Below are 19,850 nucleotides of genomic sequence, written 5' to 3'. Positions count from 1 at the left end.
TCAAATTTGTTGGTACCCCTCCACAAAAAAATGAAGAATGCACAATTTTCTCTGAAATAACATGAAACTGACAAAAGTAGTTGGCATCCACCATTGTTTATTCCATATTTAATAGAAATCAGACTTTAATGTTTTGACTCCCAGAAGGATTGTGGCTTGTCAATATGAATTTTAGCAAATACCAGTCTGGCTTTTTTATGTTTTTTTTCAAAAGTGGAGTCCTTGGTTGGTTTTTCTACCATTCGCACTATTCTTCTGTTCAATCTGGGGTGGATTTTCCTCTTGTGGCGCACCCAGGGAGGTTGGCTACAATTCCATGGACCTTAAACTTCTTAATAATATTTGCAACTGTTGTCACAGGAACATCGAGCTGCTTGGAGATGGTCTTGTAGGCTTTACCTTTACCATGCTTGTCTATTATTTTCTTTCTGAGCTCCTCAGACAACTCTATCCTTTGCTTTCTCTGGTCCATGTTCAGTGTGGTGCACACAATGACACCAAACAGCACAGTGTCTACTTTTCTCCGTTTAAATAGGCTGAATGACTGATTACAAGATTGGACACATGCGTGATACTAATTAAAGAAACTAAGTAGTTTGAAATATCACTATAATCCAATTATGTATTATCTTTTCTAAGGGGTACCAACAAATGTGTCCAGGACATTTTAGAATATCTTTGTAGAATAAGCAATAATTCATCTCATTCATTTCTTTCCACAGCTTCTTTGCTTAATTCTATGACATACCAAAGGCATGCAAGTATACATGATACAATAGCTTTTCATTTCATCACTCTTCAGGAGGAATGAAGCATTATTTCAATGAGCTGTACCAACAAATTTGAGCACGTCTGTATATTTAGTTTGTCAAAAAAAAACCTGTCAAAATGATTTGCTGCATCCGGGTTACCGTGTGTTGTTAGTTTTGAGAGGATGTTATCTGGGAATAACGAACCTGCAAATGTCGCGACTGACCAATCAGAATCAAGCATTCCAACGAGCCGTGTAATAATAAGAGATATTGGATAGCAAAAATAATCTTTTAAATGTTTTCTCAATTGTATTTTGTTTTGTTGGTCTGTTGAACGTTAAATGGATTTAATCCTTTTTCAATCAAATAATTTGATGATGCTTCAAATAAACGCCCTTAATGCTTTAAAATGCTTTTTTAAAACTTATTCAAACAAAACATTGTAAAAACTTAAACAGTGACAAATCTGTATCAGCTTCAATGTAAACGGGAGTGAAGAACGTTGTCAAATACACATCCAACAACGCTACACATTTGCAAAACATTCCTTTATTATAAATAAATCTTTTTTTAGTATAAAAACTAGCATGCTTCAACCATGGCATTACAGCTTCACAACCCCAGTATTACATCTCAGTCAGCCAATACAAGACAAGTCATCTTAGAATGCAGGATTCAGACAAAGTGAGACAAGAATGAAAAAATCCGAACGACCACAAAAATACTTACAAGTAGATTAACAACAAACATATGCGACTCTGATAGTTTTAATATATCTTCTTTTAACATCCACATATCCAAAGTTTACTGTGAATGTGTTTCCCGGCGGCAGCATGTTTTCGTCATTTTTTTTGCGTGGGTATGATTTCGAGTTTGACCGTGAGCCGGTGACGTCAGGTTTTTGTTGCGAGTGCTAACATGACGGTGTGGGTTCACGGCAGGATGGCCAGCGCTTCGGAGCAGGACATCAGCCCGTCCGCTTGGACCGATTTTTACACGTCTCCTCCGGTTGCCGCAGGTTTTAGTTTGATGCAGAACGATTACAAAAAAATCTCATGCTTATATCCCCATGGGAGGTCCATTTGCCTGTCGGCTGTCGTGGTTTAGGCAGGGCCCCGCCCCCTGGATCCGCCCCAGAGCACGCCCCCATTTCAGATGGCATGATTGCTGTAGCTGACGTACGTTGTCTTGGTGGAGGACGCTGGTGAGGAGAACCACACGTAAGAGAATCAGATTTCATCATCATCATCTGCATTCGCAGATCACTTGATTACGCCTATTAAAAGAAGTGGCAGGAGCACAAATAAAAAGCTTTCTAGTTTTGACCGATGATGATTTAGAATTAGTGCGCTTAATGTTTCAGAAGGCGAGCCGTCACCCGCAGCGCAGAATTAACAAGTTAATTGGCTTGGTTACTTAAAATGAGCTTATTTCCTCTCGGAGCGTCGGATCACCACCGCCTGATTACATTTTCAACACTGTAATCCTGCACTTTGGGTAACAACAGAAAAAAACGGCATCAGCCCAAAAAATGCTGGGATGCTGATCAAACCAAGACCGATGATGTCACGCTGTGTTCCACGAAATGGAAAATGCTATTGCGGGGAATATTACTCACTGTTGGTCTCCATGCTCTCACAGAGCTCGGTCTTCACCTCTCCGTTGGGCCGGTCGCCTCCTTTCTGTACCAGTTTTCCCGACATGGTGGCGGCAGTGACGATAGCTTTGAAGCTGCGCTTGCGTTTGGGAACGTTCTGCTCCGGATGGAAGATGATGATGTAGACCTTAGGCATGTAGAGCATCCCCAGAGATACAGACGCGCTGAGACTGAGAGAGATGGTCAGGGTGGTGGTCTGGATGTACATCTGCAGAGAGAGAGAGAGAGAGAGAGAGAGAAACTAGATGACATATCTGTATAATTACGTAGAGAATGGGAGATGTTCCGCTCATAATAATAAACTGATTTAGACACTTGACCTTTCTTTTCATCTCATTAAAATCTACTGGAGGTCACGGCTAATGGTGGATTTGGTATGCAGAGAACAGTTCGAGTGGAAGCTTTCTATGAACGAATGTTGTTTTTTAGACACCAACCAGCTAATTTCATTTCAATTCTACTCGTTTTCTAAAAGATAAAAACTAATCAATCACACAAAACCTGTTAGGAACACATCTGTCTCATATTTTACATCAGTAAAAGTATATTCATGACAGTTTTTTAAGCACATTTCTGTCTCAAATGTTTCTGTAATGCAACAAATAGGGTGAATTCAGGTTGATTGTGACACATTTTGGAATCGAAATGAATTTATTTGCATATATTTTGATGTTAGGAAATGTTCTACTGCCTATCTATTGTATTTTTTATGCCGATGTAAAAACGTATTGTTTAAAAGAATACTTTAAAACAATGATGGATTTGTGTGTGTAATACATTAAAAAACTAATATTTGGTGGGCATTGTGAGTTTTCGAACAAGATTTCACAAAAACCCTTCAACTACTCTTACTCACCAGACATGCGCATGCATGCACGCACACACAAACGCACGCACATGCACGCACACACACACACACACGCGCGCGCGCACACACACTTTTATTAGGACTTCAGATGCTGAAAGTATAATGATCTGGATAAAGAGGTGTGCTCACTCTCTGAGACACATTTACAACTTCCAATAATTAGAATAAAAAAATGAACGTGCTTAACAGACATGAATTCACGCACACGCACACACGCACACACACACACACACACACACACACACACACACACACACACACACACACACACACACACAGAGCTGCAGGCTAAAGCAGTAGAGTGTATCTTTGTCTCCAGCCGGGTAAAATCTCAGCAGATGGTGAGACACGCTTGAGATCAAACGCACAGGCGATGACAAAACATGAGAGTAAGTGTGTTGAATCTTTAATATCCATCCATCTCACTCGTAATCAAAAGCATTGTGTTAACAAAATGTTCTAAGGCTTCTCCCTGTTTCTTAGGAATCCAACTCATGACCGTGCGTTACTATCATCACGCTCGACTTTCACAAGAACAGTAACATACAGATGGACAGTAATAACACACATGGATGAAAATACACCAAACGCTGGGCTGATGTCGTGGTTTGTCAGGCAGGAATAAATGCTCAGTGACATTTACAGACGGATTTGGGAAGAAAAGTGGTTTCAGTTCAACCTGCGGCTTGAGTTTAAAGATGAATGTCTTCAGAAGGATCTTACTGAAGCTGTATCTTACATACAGTACTTTTGGCGGCATAAAAAAATCTGTGGATGTATATCACAAAATTTTACATTTTTTAAACCCAATTGGTTGAGTTGCCAACACAACACAAGTTTTTTATTTTTGTGCTTTTACTTCTTAAAATAGCTCTCCATTTTGTTTTAGCTTTCTTGATTTTAGTTTAAAGTTCAGTTTTATTTTTCAGTGACAGACATACAGCTATTCAATTTTTATTAATTCACAAACAAACGGTTTAACTAGACCTTAAACCGTACAAGCTGTCATTTACAAGTAGTATGAAGTTGAATGCAAATTCTTAATATTTTTTTAACTAAATAGTTTATTTAAATTTCAATGTAATTTTTAAAGATTTGTTCAAAATAGTGTGATACTGTTGTATCGCGAACCCAGTATCTTGTATCATGAGACGTGAGCTAAATTGGTCTTCGGTGATAATAATATGATTTACATGAATTAAAATCATTAGAAAATGGTCATTAATCTATTTATCCACATAACCAGGTGTGTGTGCGAGTATGTTTTTGTGTGTTTGTATTTGTGATGATGACTCACAGCGGGCACAGAGCTCAAGTCAGAGAGGTTAGACACCACACACACACACGCACACACACACGCACGCACGCACGCACGCACACACACACACACAAACACACGCAAATACACACACACACACACACACACACACACACACACACACACACACATGCGCGCACACACATGTTGGGTTTCCATGTTTTATGGGGACATTCCATAGACACAATAGTTTTTATACTGTACAAACTGTATATCATATTCCCTACCCCTAACCCACCCCCTAACCCTAACAATCACAAAAAACTTCCTGCTCTTTTAGATTTTCAAAAAAGTTCATTCTGTATGATTTATAAGCTTGTTTCCTCATGGGGACAAAAAAATGTCCCCACAAGGACAAGGGTTTTGGATATTGCCATCTTTGTGGGGACATTTTGTCCCCATACCATAGGGTTTACCCTTCCCACACACACACACACACACACACAAATAGCGGAGAGCAATTTAAACACACTGCAGTCACTGAGTCTGGGGATATTCTAGCGTTCTAACATAGGAAATTGCAGGTAATCGCAGGAGAGCAGCTCCACGGGTATCGATCCAAAACGGTCCGACACAAATTGGAGATTTTCCACCGAAAGCTACGTCTACTTCAGCGTTAATTGGCTTCTACATCAAAGAAATGACACAAGAGTAACGGCAGCCCATTAAATATAAGTCAAGCGGTAAGAGAGGAAACATCGCTCATTACATCAAATGACCAAACCTCTTCTCTGAGTTCCTAACTTAAACACCGCATATAGAAGGCTTCGGCTGTCCTGGGAACAGCTTTAAAACACAGAACGACTCAAATGATGATATTTGTCATCATCTTCCAGTGAGCTGGAATGGGATCCATTGATCTGTGAGATCATGTGACATCAGGACCAGAGAGTCCGGCAGAACCCGTCATGTATGAGTGGCTTCTACTGCGAGTTTAATAAACTCATAAACCCTCAGGAGAGACCGGACCCAACTTCAGAAACACACAGCCACTGTAGCAGAAACACTATCTGACGTGAACTTATATGATATGATATACAGCGCCTCTGAAAACTATTCAAGTCGAACTTTAAAAAGGTAGAATTTCAAGCTGCAATTCATCATTTCTTTGGTTAAAGTACACTATGTTTCTACAGTTCGTATTGGTGTTTGCTCTCAAACGATCAAGAACAAATCAATTCCTTACAAATCATAATGGAGAAAAAGGTGAATTTACAAATATCTTAAAAAATATCAATGGTGAATTTTACACATCATCTAGAGCTCTAATGAAAACACAAAAAATCTCATGAAGACCGTACACGGCATGAACCTAAAGAGAGGATGACGTAGAAGAGCTTTCACACCGAGCACTTCATCAAACCTCGCCGGAGCTCTCAGGGTCGGAAGTTAAACAGATGATTGCAATGCGACTGCTCTTAAAGTCTTAATGACATTTCTCTGAACCACTTCAACGACAGAAAACCATACGTCTATATGTGCAATTAACCTACAGGAATCCTCTTATACAGCATCGACTTTAACACATGATTAGAACAGTAAAGAGAGAAAGATGCTGAATATAACACAACTGACTCACACCATCAGTACAACGCTAACCTCCCGTCCTTATCCATCTCATTCAATATAACTTCACTCTTAAAATCACTGCCATATATGAGATTTTGATCAATATAACCTATGAATATGTATTTTATGTTCATGGTATATAATATGATGAAATCTGTGTTTGTAAAAAAAGTCTCACTGTCTCTTCATCAATCCCAAAATCCTCAGGGCCAAAGACTCAAAATCAGATAATTTTCAAATGAACTGCGTTGCAGACGAAACGCAGAAACATAATTTTATACCCGAGAGAAAGGGAATGCTGTCTATCTCTTCTAAATGTCCAAACATCTGTATAACAAGATATTTCTCTTATGCATTACGCACTAACACTTGTTTTCAACAACACATCTTGAACATATCACGTGTGTGTGTTTACCAAGACAATGTTTTAAATGAATCTGTGATCAGTGAGATGTGCAGATTTGGTGACAATTACACAAACTGAAATTCATGCAATGGTGCCAATAAATCTTGTTTTTGCTGCTTCCGTATTCTCCATCCTTCAGTCACGCACTTCAATAACATCTGAGATACACCTCATTGTCAAGAACTCTGTAAACATCCTCCATGTTGTGAGACACGGACGAGAAAAACAAGCACTAAAGAACCCATTTCAAAGACTTCAGATTTTGTTGCTGTTGTGTAAATACTTCAGCTCTTTTCATCTGTCGAGAGCGTCTTCTCTCCGTTGCATTAGCGCTCACGGCTGCAGAAGTGTTTCTCCAAGCGGGACGCTCTCTGCGGATTACCCGTGATTAATAGCACCGCTCACGGCACACTGAGGACCGGGGCGGCCACTCTCTCGACCAGCAGGAATATTATCTGCAGCCTGCCGCCGGGAAAGATGGATTATGGGCAGCCTTTGGTGGCATTGAGGCAAGTTTACCTTCACGTACGATATTAGCAGGACCAACGTAACCAAAGCTTATCTAATCTGAGGTAATACAGTTTCATGTCCACACAGGACGCTGGATGACAGATCTCATGCGCTTTACATCATCACTATGGCAACAGATAGATGTAGATATTGAACACGGTTGTGATTTCATCACTGTTCACACTGTCACTTCTGTAAGTGATGAAATCAGATCTCTGGGTTCAGTTCAGTCAACATCTTCATATCTGGCGGCTATGAGCAAAATCTAATTGGATTTGTTGATTAAACATTCAATTGGATGGGTGTGACGTGTCAATTCACACATCAAGGCATTTTTAGTTTACTAAAATTAAAACTTTGAAAAAGATTCTGTTTATTGAAATTAAATTTATATTGGCATAAAAATGATTGGAAAAACAACAAAAATAATTCATGTTACATAGAAACATAAAAAATACAGAAATAAATAATAAAATGACAAAATCATAACCAAAATTGCAAAAAATTTAACTAAAAACTACAAAAAGAATCTGATTTAAAATATAAGTAAAATTACAATAAAACTAGAAACGAAACTATAATAACTCTGTTATGACATGAGACAACTTTCATCCTCGTGCGGAGCTGTTGTTTAAAGTACCATGAATTGTTAATTTATCTTTATCTCTTTGATTCACAAAATCCTGCAGAACAAAGGCGGCAGAACAAAGCTGGCCTTCAAGGTATTAAAACTCAAGTAAAACTTAAAACATCTAAATGTCACAAAGATTTGGTTCAGTTACGGTGGCTCTGATGAAAACAGTGACAGTAATGTGCCAAAAAAAGTGCAAAGTGCATGTTTTAATTTCTTCATAACATTCATCATGAGAGAAAAACAGCTGAATATTTCACGCTCCAGTGAGAATGTGCTCACACCCACATGAGGATTATCATAACACGGGTATCGCTGCTAACAACTTTACCACATTTCAGTTCATGTTGTAATATTACTGTGCATATAAATGTATTTCACCCACCCCTCAAATGTGCATTTTTATGCTCCGGCACCACACAAAACAGACCTCAATTTACAATTACAAAAAACAGCGCCCGGAGAAATAAACGTCCATCTCTGTGACTATTTAATCACGTAAAGCCAATATCTGGCAGCATGTTCATTTCATGTAACAATCAACTTTGACTTGAAAAAAGGAAGTTTAACTCACTTACACGTGTGTGACCTTAACAACACCCAACAAAACCATTCAAAGCGAGAGGCGTAATGTGATGGGACAGATGTGTGAAGCCATTATATTAACCAGTCACCTTTCCACCTTTCCATCCGTCCAGCGCTGTATTGACCGGTTCTGATTCTGGAGAGCTCTCTCACTAGGAAACGTCAAAGTGAATGTATTGGTTTTTGGGGTGGTATCGTTCTCAAAAGCAGAAGGAGAGATCATTTCAGCTTTGATGTCTTTATGTCGGAGAAAAATTGAGAGGTAATAGTCGCCACAATGAAATTGATTTTGGGAGCGTTAGCTCAAGCACATTCTTGGTAATGGGGGCATATTTTATCTACTTTTTTTGCTACACCGGTTCATTTCACACATGCAGACGCCAATTACATACAACATCGATGTTCTGTACTAATATTAACTCAAGCCTGATCATTTTTCATTACCAAGCGATTATTAAATTATTTGCTTTGTGTAATTGTTAATATATTTTTCTATTTGTGATAAAGACAATAAAGAAACCATTTTCCCTTTATCAAATGATTTTGTTGTTATCTTAGAACGTAATGAGATGGGTTGTGGGGGCTTGTGTTAATGAACCTCCATCCATCCCACAATTCCACCATTAAATAAGAATACAAATAAGCTTGTTAGTTTAGGAAGTAATTGGCACATCCATAATTGTCTCTGTTGGCTGGAGTACAGCGTATCAGTCACAGCGAGAAGCTCATGTGACTAAAGAGCAAAGTGGTAATGAGATTTGATCGGAAACCACAGCAGGAAGTCAAATAACAGAGTGGAAGCATTCTGAAAACTACAGAACATCTTTGCTCGGGTCTTAAAGTTCAAGGGTTTTCAGTCGAACTCTATTTAACTACAAAATATTAATAAAAGAAGCATAGAAATTATTCATGCGATGATTATTTCCTATTCAGAGTCTGCACTTTGTGTGACAGAAAGAATTACTATCATTGTTATACTAAAACTATTTAAAAATGTCTGTTTATTGAAATAAACAACAGTCATAATATTATTTTGATATGAATATAGTATACGCTAAACAAACAGCTTAATTTTTATTTTTAACCTATTAACCTATATAATATAAATAATACAAATTTGGAGTGAAATAAGTTCAGGCACAAAAATTTTAACTTGACCCCAAAATAAAACAAACTAAAATTATAAACAATAACATGACAAACGCACAAAACACATTTGCTAAAAAATGAACTCAAATTAAAAGGAAAACCAAAAATAGAAAAAAATCTAATTCAAAATATAAAAAAACACAATAAAACTGAAAACAAAACTATAGTATCTCTGACACAGCTTTTGCACCAGAATTCAGAAGACAATAAAAAAGATAAACGCTAGTCATCTGCTAAATGACTAAATGTAAATGTAAAACAAAAACTGGATGGAGAATACAGAAGCAGCAAAAACAAGAAGAATGAAATGTGAGGGCCGTAAAAGAAGGGAAGATTTTCCACAAATAACAAAAAATCACAGCTTTAAAAAGCTTTTGGAGTTGTTTCGGAGCTTGACAGATGTTGGACAAAGATGCATAAGATTCCTGAGGGAAGCAAACAGACTTTCATTTGCGGTTGAACTATTGCTCATACAAACTTCAGAATCTTCCTGCGAGACCTTCCTGAGTGCCTGGATTTCAGATCGATATCTCCACCTACCTGAACCTACTCGTTCACATTTGCCAGTCTCCTAATGATCATCAGCATGTGAGAATGTGAAGTGCAGCTCTCGCTGGTTTTTAACATGTGAGACGTGAAGCCTAACACCCACCGGGTCAGGTGATGGGTTAAACAGCAGGTGATGTTATTAACTGTAGCCTACCGCAACATTCTGCTGCCTTTAGCTCACATCAACACAAACAAACATTCACTGCGTTTCACCAAAACATCTTATTCAGAATGACACGAGACTCCGAGCACGCGATAACAAGGTTGAAACAAAATCACATCAGATTTCGGAGCGCCCTAACCAACACAAGGTATCACCCCATAACAAGGAAAAATCATAAAAAAGCATGTTTGAAATAATGTTTGTTTAGCATCGTGACTTACCCTCTCAGCCGACTGCGCCGTTCCAAAGAAGATGGGTATAAAGGCCAACCAGATGATGCACGTTGTGTACATAGTAAATCCAATGGGCTTGGCCTCGTTGAAAGTCTCCGGCACGCCACGAGTCTTGATGGCGTAAACAGTGCATGTGACCATCAAAAGGATGCTGTAGCCCAGCGAGCAGATGAGCGACAGGTCCGAGATGTCGCACTTGAGGACTCCTCGGGCCTTGTTCGGGTCGGACGTGCGCTGCTCGCCGTAATCCACCACCGTGTGCGGCGGGTCGACGGCGAACCACACGAACACGCCGAGAAGCTGCACCGAGATCAGACTGAAGGTAATGACCAGTTGAGAGGCGGGGCTTATGAACCGCGGGGAGGCCACCGACTTCTTCCCCTGCTCGAAGATGCGATGGATGCGGTTGGTCTTGGTGAACAGGGCCGCGTAGCTGAAGCACATTCCCAAACCCAGGAACACCCGGCGAAACGAGCAGATCCCCCAACTGGGCGTGGCAATCATGATGAAGGTGATGGCGTAACACAAAAAAATGCCCGTCAACAGCACGTAGCTCATCTCCCGCCCAGACGCCCGTACGATGGGCGTGTCGTGGTAGCGTACAAAGGTCACCACCACGAAACTGGTGGCCAAGATGCCCATGACGGCGACGAACACCGGCACGGCGGCCCAGGCCGAATGCCACTCCAGTTTGATGATGGGAATGGGGATGCAGCCGGTGCGATTTTGGTCGGGCCGTTGTTCGTACGGACACAGCTCGCAGGTGAACTCGTTGGCCTGGTAGTGATACCCTTCGCATCGCTCGCAGTGCCAGCAGCAGGGAACACCCTTCACGATCTTCTTCCGTTCGCCCATTTGGCACGGCACGCTACACACCGAGCTTGGAAGAGTGGGGACACCCGTCTGCCATCGCATGACGTCCACCTGCGGAGGAGAAGGAAAACAAGCGCTGTCAAAAACTGCATTACACCTGTGTCATGTTTGCAGAAGAAATCATTTCATTTCCTCTCAGCTCAAGAGGAAAATAAGCCCGGCTTCTGCTTGACTCCCAACTTTCATGACAGATATATTTCAGGACGAACCTGCGCCTGAGGCGTTTGAGATGAAATAAATAACACGACAGGCTTGAGTTTAAGGAGTGACTGCCGTATAACTCACGTGGCACGCAAACTTTCATCAAGGAATGTAATTGCACATGCCGGAGCGATCGGCGGGACAAATGAAGCCGTCGCTATAGTTCTGCTCTATAGCTGAAGCCGTGAATGAATTATTCACGCTTGAGACAAATTACGCCTGGCAAAAACAGATTGGGTTTAATTAGAGGAGAGGAAGAAAAGAAAAGACGTATTAAAATGAAAGAAGGCAGAATTTGCAAATGAACAGTTGCTTAATTTGACTTATCACATAAAAGGATATAAAGCTAAATCCTTCATTTAAATCTCACCGTTTTGAAACAAAAGCCACAGTGACCACAGTTTCATTCAGATTTATTCATCACGAAGAAACTCAGAGAGGGTTTAGATGTTCACAATAAATAACTACATAAAAACTATTACCCATGCACCATTGGGACAACTTTTACAGGGATAAGCAAGCATCGCTCACATCTTCCACAGAAAAAGTACACATTTTGGTGCATTTTATACGCCATACATCTTATATAAGTGGAATGAAGAACATTTCAAGTATTGTCATTTTTACACATTAAAGCTTTCTCAATAAGTTTAAGTTTCAGCAAGTTGTAAATTCAGACCTTCACATCATTCAGCGAGACACACGTTAAAAACAACATTCAAAACCCTTAAACAGTCATTGGTGTCTTGTCTTTGTAAAAAAAATCCCCAAAAAATACATTTGAAAAAAAAAGGAATTTCTTCATCTGCATAAAAATATCATACATGACCTTGGCTATTTGATAATAATTACTTTAGGCATTGTTTTTACGAACTAGAATTTATGTTTGACTCCGATCTGGTTTACTTTTCACATTTCAATCAATTCGCAATGAATAAAATATATTCCAGGCTATTCTTTCTCTCCTTGCACATTCTCATTCACCAAACGATTCAGAAAAAATGGTTAGCTTACGCTAGATTATGTTTTTTTAATCGCTTATAAATAGCTTTTCAAAAAAATGTAAAATGCTAATAGATATGGATGTTCAGACATGAAGGATTTTCTCCTCACTTACATTCAGATGAAGTTTGTTGGTCCATTGGCCGATCACTTTATACTCAGCCGTCGATTTGTTGTTTATCTGATACTGAAAGATGTCGTATCGCCCTGGCGCGTCGCCATTCTGATTAAAGACCACCGGAGTCCCTGCGCTTCCTGTAAAACAGCATATGATGAAACACATAGACTGAAGAATAAATCCAGAAATAATAAAAGTTACACATTAAAAACTACAACAAGAGTTGAGCTTCTGCAGTCAAACACGGAAGATCCACAAACCCGTAGTAAATATAAAGAGCACGTTCAGGTGTCACAGATATAAATAATACATGACATACACAAGGTAACCTCATGAGGCGATGGAGAGGTGAAACGAAAGGCTTTTCCTGAGATGAACGTCTTACGGATACAGCCGGATACATGTCTTACGGATTGTATCTTATTGGTCCTTGCATGTCTTATGACGCAATTTTCGTGACGACAAAACTTTTAATGCCCCCATCAAAATATTGAATGAGAGGTGAGGAGGGCACTCAATTCTGAAGCAATATTTCCAGAGTCCGAACAGCGAGCATCCAGCTCAGTTCTTTTATTTAAAAAGACATCAAGCCAAAGAAAACACTCATCTCTTCAAACCCAAGACTCTGAGTGTTTTGTATTCGCTGTGCGTTTGAGATGTGCCCGTGAGGTGTGACGCTCATTGTCATTCTGAACCTCTGCTCTCAGGTGCAACTACCTCTCCCCGGGCGGCGCAGGAGGTTGCAGCTCTCTCGGGATGACGGCGAATCAACACAGCGTAATGCAAATAAATAAGCCAGCCATGTGCAATCAACGTTTGATTACTCCATTATTCATTTACCAACAGCACAGGAATGGATCCCTGCGTGAAAAAACACACGACACAGAATTCAGGCTTACTGAATTTATCCCTGATATTGATCAAAGCTTTGCTTTCCAGGTGAAACGGGACAGCGGGAAATAAAGGATTACAGGAGACCGGACGCATTCGTAACTACGAGACACTCGGTGGGATTAACCTCAGATGACCACTGACGTCTGATTCCTGTGACTCCTAAAACCGCTTAAGAGACATCTGAAGCGCATGAAGAGTATGGAGGTGTAACATGAATGTAGATTGTAGAGGTAAAAGAATCTGGATTTGGGTAAATTTGATGAGAATTGTTTGAGATCATATTGAGATTTAAAATAATATTGACTTGACAAATCTGAGCCCAGTTTGACGCAGTGTTGAGATTTCTGGCTCTTTTCCTCAGGCGAAATATCTAAAACGCAGATGTGACTTAAGCAAGTTTCATTTGGTCTTTATTTAATCACATTGACGTCTGAGAGACAATTGGCATATTAAAGAGAGGATTTTCTATTAGACTGCTAACAGACCAGATAGATATGAATTGTAAATCTGACAGCGCAGTTTCCGCAGGTAAGAAGCGCAGGACCTGCATGAAATGATTTCATAAGTTTCATTTAAAACAAGAAACGATTCAATGAAGAACTCAAATAAAATCTAGTATAAAACCTAGGGAAGTATAATATGACTTTAAGCAATCTGACAAATGCGCATTTCACGATGATTCATCAATGATTTCTAAAAGTTATGTGCGTAGTCAAAGTTTTATGTTGATGATCAGAAAGAAAGTAAAATAAATTTCAATATAGTTATTGAAACTTAAAGCATTATCTTTATTGCTTTCGATGTCGCACAGATCTAAAAACAGGTAAACGTCTAAAATCTATACTGAAGTACTTGGGACTTACTATATATAGGAACTAAAATATGAACGAGACACCATAGCGATTACCTAAAAGATGCACTAACATCATCTTAGAAACGTCCTGACAATCATTCACACCAAGCCATCACTGATAAGTCAGACTAAAAAAAGTCTTTCGTCATCCAAGCACCTTGAATCAGACTGCCTTTACTTCTCAAACCTTCTCTCTCTCTCTCTCTCTGTATGTGATGTAACATCCTTTGGTCTTTACTTTATTATTTCAGCACAGTTAAACAGCAGCTCGCTTTAAGATTCACCGTCACACCGTCTCTTTACAAGGGGATTTGTATTACACAACACAATCATCTGCACTCGTGTCCGGCTCATCTCAACACACCCCTCCGCTATCTCTTTCTGTCTCTAATCGAAAGATGAGTGCATGCAGGAGTCACTGGAGTGGATGTCATTGTGCCTGGACGCTTGGCAGAAGAGAAAGCATCTCTTATGAACGACGAAAGCACAAACATTCGATTTAAAGAAAAACATAGCTAGGTCTTTTTATAGCGACGACCATTCAAATGTACACGATTACTCAAATGTGTCATCATGTCGTAGGTCAATGACTCACAAACACACACGTGCACACGGCTTCCACACATGGCACCGCTTCACACTCTTAAAAGGCTTTTTCCACACCTCGCCACACTCTCCTTCATTCCATCCCATAATCACGCAGCACAGTTCATTATCACACAGTGTCTGGTGTTTGAAGTGTAGTGCTGTAGAAGAGAGAGAGGCTGTAGTGAGAGAGCTCCGGTGCGGGCGAGTTAACTCATCAACCTGCGCTCACATGAAACCATCATACGCTTTAATGAGGAACCTTTCCATTCCTGTGATATCGGCCATGGCCAAACGCCAGCACATCCAACATCTGTCATCCATTAACACACAATAGCGGGTGCGTATGTGTGCGTGAGATTTATTTTACGCTCGGGATAATGGTCGCCCAAGCATCCGGTGGCACGAAGGTTATTGAGCGGAGGTGTGTGTTTCACAGCACTTGATAAAGTTGAATATGACTGAAAAATGACATCTCATTAATGTCCCAATAGACAAGTCTCAGATGTTTCTCCGGAGAAAGACCCCATTAATATCACCATGTGCCAAGAAACTAAAATCTACATTACCAAATTCAAAATCATATTCGCTGTTCTCTGTCTAACTTCGAAAAACTTTCTTTTTTATTCCTCTCGTGCAATTTTACAAGCAACATCTCAGACAAATTTCATACTTCACCGAGTTCTCAGATAGGTTTCTTTTAGGTCTCTTATTAAAGAACAACTTAAACAGTTTCTTACATTGATCTTATGAATGATCAACTTGTGAGCAATACAGTTACAAAGCAATGATGTTTCTCTGAGACGAAAGAGAATCTCTAATTCAATCTGACAAAAGGCCGCACAGACTACAGGAGACACTTGCTCGAATTAACATTTTGTATTAGAACAATTTTTTCACGGTGGGCAGAATCACGCATGCAGGTGAATAAAAACAAATCACAGCTTTTCAAAGCTCAGAACAGAAATGGCCTCGAAAAACAGCAGCGAATGAAGTGTGTGGCACTGAAGTAAAAAAGTCCAATTGAATAATGTTTAAATCTTCAACACTTCCTGTAGTTTTTAATAATACCAAAACAAAATACAACCAATAGAGCATTTACTAAAAAAACTTAATACAATTTTAAATGAACATGAATATGTGAAATAAAAGAGATGCTGTTTGCATCTTGCAAAAGGACTTTAATTTGACTGACTACCTGTCAGTGGATTATTAACTTCCTGTCGAACAGGCAGCAGCTAGTGAGGTTGGGAAATTTTAAATCCAGCACATGTACCATCAGCACCGGAGCTCCTCAAGGATGTGTTCTTTCTCCACTGCTATATTCACTCTACACAAACGAATGCACCTCTACAGACCCTTCTGTCAAGCTCCTGAAGTTTGCAGATGACACCACAGTCATTGGCCTTATTCAAGACGGTGATGAATCTGCCTACAGAAAGGAGGTTGCTCAGCTGGCTGCCTGGTGTAGTCAAAACAACCTAGAGCTGAATGCATTCAAGACAGTGGAGATGATAGTGGATTTCAGAAGGAACCCTCCATCACTTCCTCCCCTCACCATCCTGGACAGCACTGTGGATACTGTGGAGTCATTCAGGTTCCTGGGCTCCACCATCTCTCAGGACCTGAAGTGGGAGTCCCACATAGACTCCATTGTAAAGAAGGCCCAGCAGAGGTTATACTTCCTCCGTCAATTGAGGAAGTTCAACCTACCACAGGAGCTACTGACCCAGTTCTACTCAGTGGTCATCGAATCTGTTCTGTGCACTTCAATTACTGTTTGGTATGGCTCGGCCACCAAATCAGACCTACGAAGACTACAACGGACAGTTCGTAGTGCTGAGAAAATTATTGGTGCTCCTCTGCCCACACTTCAGGACCTGTACGATTCCAGAGTGAAAAACAGGGCAAGAAAAATCATCATTGACTCCACACACCCAGCACACAAACTCTTTGATCTGCTGCCCTCTGGCCGGCGCTTTAGAGCACCAAACACCAGGACTTCCAGACACAGAAGCAGCTTCTTCCCCCAGGCAATCTCCCTCCTAAACAGATAACTGCTCCTTAAGAGCAATATTCCACTTCCACTACTCCTATAGTGTGCACTATAGTGCCTTATTATATCTACATCTTATGTATACATGTATATAACACTACCTCTACTTACTAAATTATCCATTTGCACAAGTGTACATACAATCTGTTAATATGTTTATTCTACTATATACTACCCTGTACAATGTCTCTTATATGTTATTATCCCCCATTTTCTGTAAATAGTCCTTATTTTATATATGCACAATTTAGAATCTTTTAGACTGTAAATCGTATTATATTGTATTGTCATTGTGTTGAATGTCTGTACTAGAAGCTTCCAACACCAAAGAAAATTCCTTGTGTGTGCAAGCACACTTGGCAATAAAGCTCTTCTGATTCTGATTCTGATTCTGATTCTGAATTTCACCTGGTGAGCCGTGGGGAGGGGGCTCTCAAGTGACCGCACCTTGGCGCTCTGGTAACCTCTCTCTTTTGTTTTGGCAGCGAGTTTTGCATGCGTAAATTCATTTGCTTTCCTGATTGTTTTTGATGAAGTTTATAAAGTGTGCACAGCTGTAGCATATGCCCAGAAGACTCTCAACAGGCTTCATTTACACTGCTGTCTCTCACAGTAAAGAATAATGTGTCAACATCCAGTAAACAACAAAGAAAACACAAAGAGAGACACGCTTCACTGCAAACATAAGATTTACGTATAAAGATATTTCAAATGATTAAATCTAGATACATTTACTTGAGAAATCAAATCAAATAAAATAATCAAAACTTTCAGAAATTGACCTAAGTTAATTTTCAGAAAACAAGAATGAATATGTTAGATGAATTTGCTTATCAAGTAAATGTATTTATTTATTAGATTTTACACAAAAATACAAAAAAAATCATCATCAATCCATGCCATCCATCAATCGAAGCAGAAATCTACACCATGTCTCCTTGGGATGTCGCAAGATGCTTTCCAGAACCAAGCGAGCTGTTCTATTAAACATTTCTCACGACATGGCAACCATCTAAAGATAAAAATAAACTATGAGTGTCAATGGATTGTATGTGTGGATGTGTGTCGGTACAGTAGCGTGACTCCTGATGTTATTTGAAGGTGTTGTGTCAGGAGAACAGTTGAACTTTTATCAGCAGGAGTTTGTGATGCACGGCAGGAGAGAGTCAATAAGAGCCAAGCATCTGTGACCGAGAGTGGGATCTCACGCTGCTGAGAAAAACAGCATGTGCAACCAGCGCAAACAAGACAAACAGGATCGGTACACAGCCCAGAATTCCTACGTATTCAAATCGATATGATGTTCTGCACCAAATTCACTAGAATCAAAGACAACAGCGGCTCAAATCAAAGCAGAAAGGATATAAAGTCAGCATGCTCCTCTCATCAACACTATGTAGTGACTGTCGTGCACGTGAATTTCCCACATCCGCCTGTCACTTCAAACACGCTGATGAAAACCCCAAAGCGATGGAACAAATAACACGGGTGCGATTGCCCGCCAGAAAGCCAATTAATGAGGTTTTAATGGCCTGCGCAGCCCCGCCCTCATCGCTCCGGTTATTGCTAATGACAAAACTCGAAGGCTAACGAAAGCAGATGATAACAAAACGACGACTTGTAGGGGAAAATAATAGAAGAGCAAATATGAAAATGAATCGAGGCGCTTTCAAAGACAAGAGTTACATCTTGATTTGAAGCTCGCGTGAAATCACGAACAGTCAATCACACGCGGCTCTCATGAAAGCGTGGAGTTGATTCATAAGTTATTATGCGCTGTTAATAAAATTCACAGGCGACGCCGCGACGCCCCATTATGAAGAAATATGAACACACCAGCCCAACTCATATTCTGCCCTCTGGCTTTAATGCATGTGTAATGAGGTCAGAGGTCACTGGGGGTGTTATAAAGTTGGCAAACATGACGCGAGAGGGATCTGTGATTGTGAAAATTAATGAGTGATGAAAATAAAGCCATATGTGAGAACATTAGAATATGACAAATGCGGGTAACATACACTGACATAACACTTTATAATAACCGTCATTAAAATATCATTAGCAAAACATTATATAATGCTTAAAAAAGAAAAATGAGATTTATTAAACCTTCATGTCATTCCAAACACAAGGATTTTCCGTGTTCTTGTGAACACAAAGATATTTTGACATTTGGAACAACATGAGAGCAAATAATGACATCAATTTTATTTTAAGCCGAATTATTTTTTCAACTATAAAAAATTTACATTAGAGATCTGGTACATTAATGGTGCATGGTAATATTAGCTCATAATTTCACAGTATATCCAGATAGCACAGGTACGTCTGTAAGATGTCTGCTAAAGATCTGGAAAACATTTGATGTGTCAAAACGTCTGATAGCTATCTTAGAAAAGGTCGCTTCACATCCATCCTAAATCATAAACAGCTTACAGACATCTTCTAGACGTCTACATGACACCTGACAGGATATGTCCCAAGGATGAATTACAATTGAGCCAACATTTAAAAAATACCCTGATAGCACACATACATCTGGGAGACGTCTGCGTTTCTACTAAACGTATTTTTTTGATTGTTTGCCCATATGGAATACGTCTCTGAGACATCTACTGTCAGATGTCATATAGACATATAGAAGATTTAAGACGTTTATGATTGATGTAAAACTGCCTTTTCTAATGGCTGGAATACACTACAAGACTTTTAAAATCTGAACAGATTTTTTTTAAACTAGACATCAAACACTTGCAGACTTTTTGAAAGTTTCAGCAAGAAACACACTAACTGATCAAAGTCCAGACTGAAAATCTGGGCAAAATCTGAGCAAAAGTCTTGTAGTGTATTTGAGCCTTTAGACGTTAATCAGATGTTT

General features: G+C 39.7%; 1 protein-coding gene across 2 annotated transcripts in view; it reads right to left on the bottom strand.

The window, feature by feature from the left end:
* The window catches only part of grm8a (glutamate receptor, metabotropic 8a), a 110,577-nt gene that overhangs the window by 775 nt on the left and 89,952 nt on the right, over positions 1-19,850 (bottom strand). Inside the window, exons 8-11 of one of the 2 annotated variants that reach the window (XM_057324095.1) lie at positions 12,582-12,721; positions 10,379-11,314; positions 2,371-2,617; positions 1,283-1,953 (exon numbers count right to left, since the gene is read on the bottom strand). In XM_057324095.1, the coding sequence (XP_057180078.1) occupies positions 1,904-1,953; positions 2,371-2,617; positions 10,379-11,314; positions 12,582-12,721 (1,373 nt within the window). In that variant the 3' untranslated portion in view covers positions 1,283-1,903. Of the gene's footprint in view, positions 1-1,282; positions 1,954-2,370; positions 2,618-10,378; positions 11,315-12,581; positions 12,722-19,850 lie in introns of those variants that run through there. The other variant, XM_057324096.1, reaches the window with a different exon arrangement.

This window comes from Triplophysa rosa, linkage group LG24, assembly GCF_024868665.1.
Source record: "Triplophysa rosa linkage group LG24, Trosa_1v2, whole genome shotgun sequence".
Taxonomy (NCBI): Eukaryota; Metazoa; Chordata; class Actinopteri; order Cypriniformes; family Nemacheilidae; genus Triplophysa; species Triplophysa rosa.
This window is presented reverse-complemented; position numbering and strand designations above follow the sequence as displayed.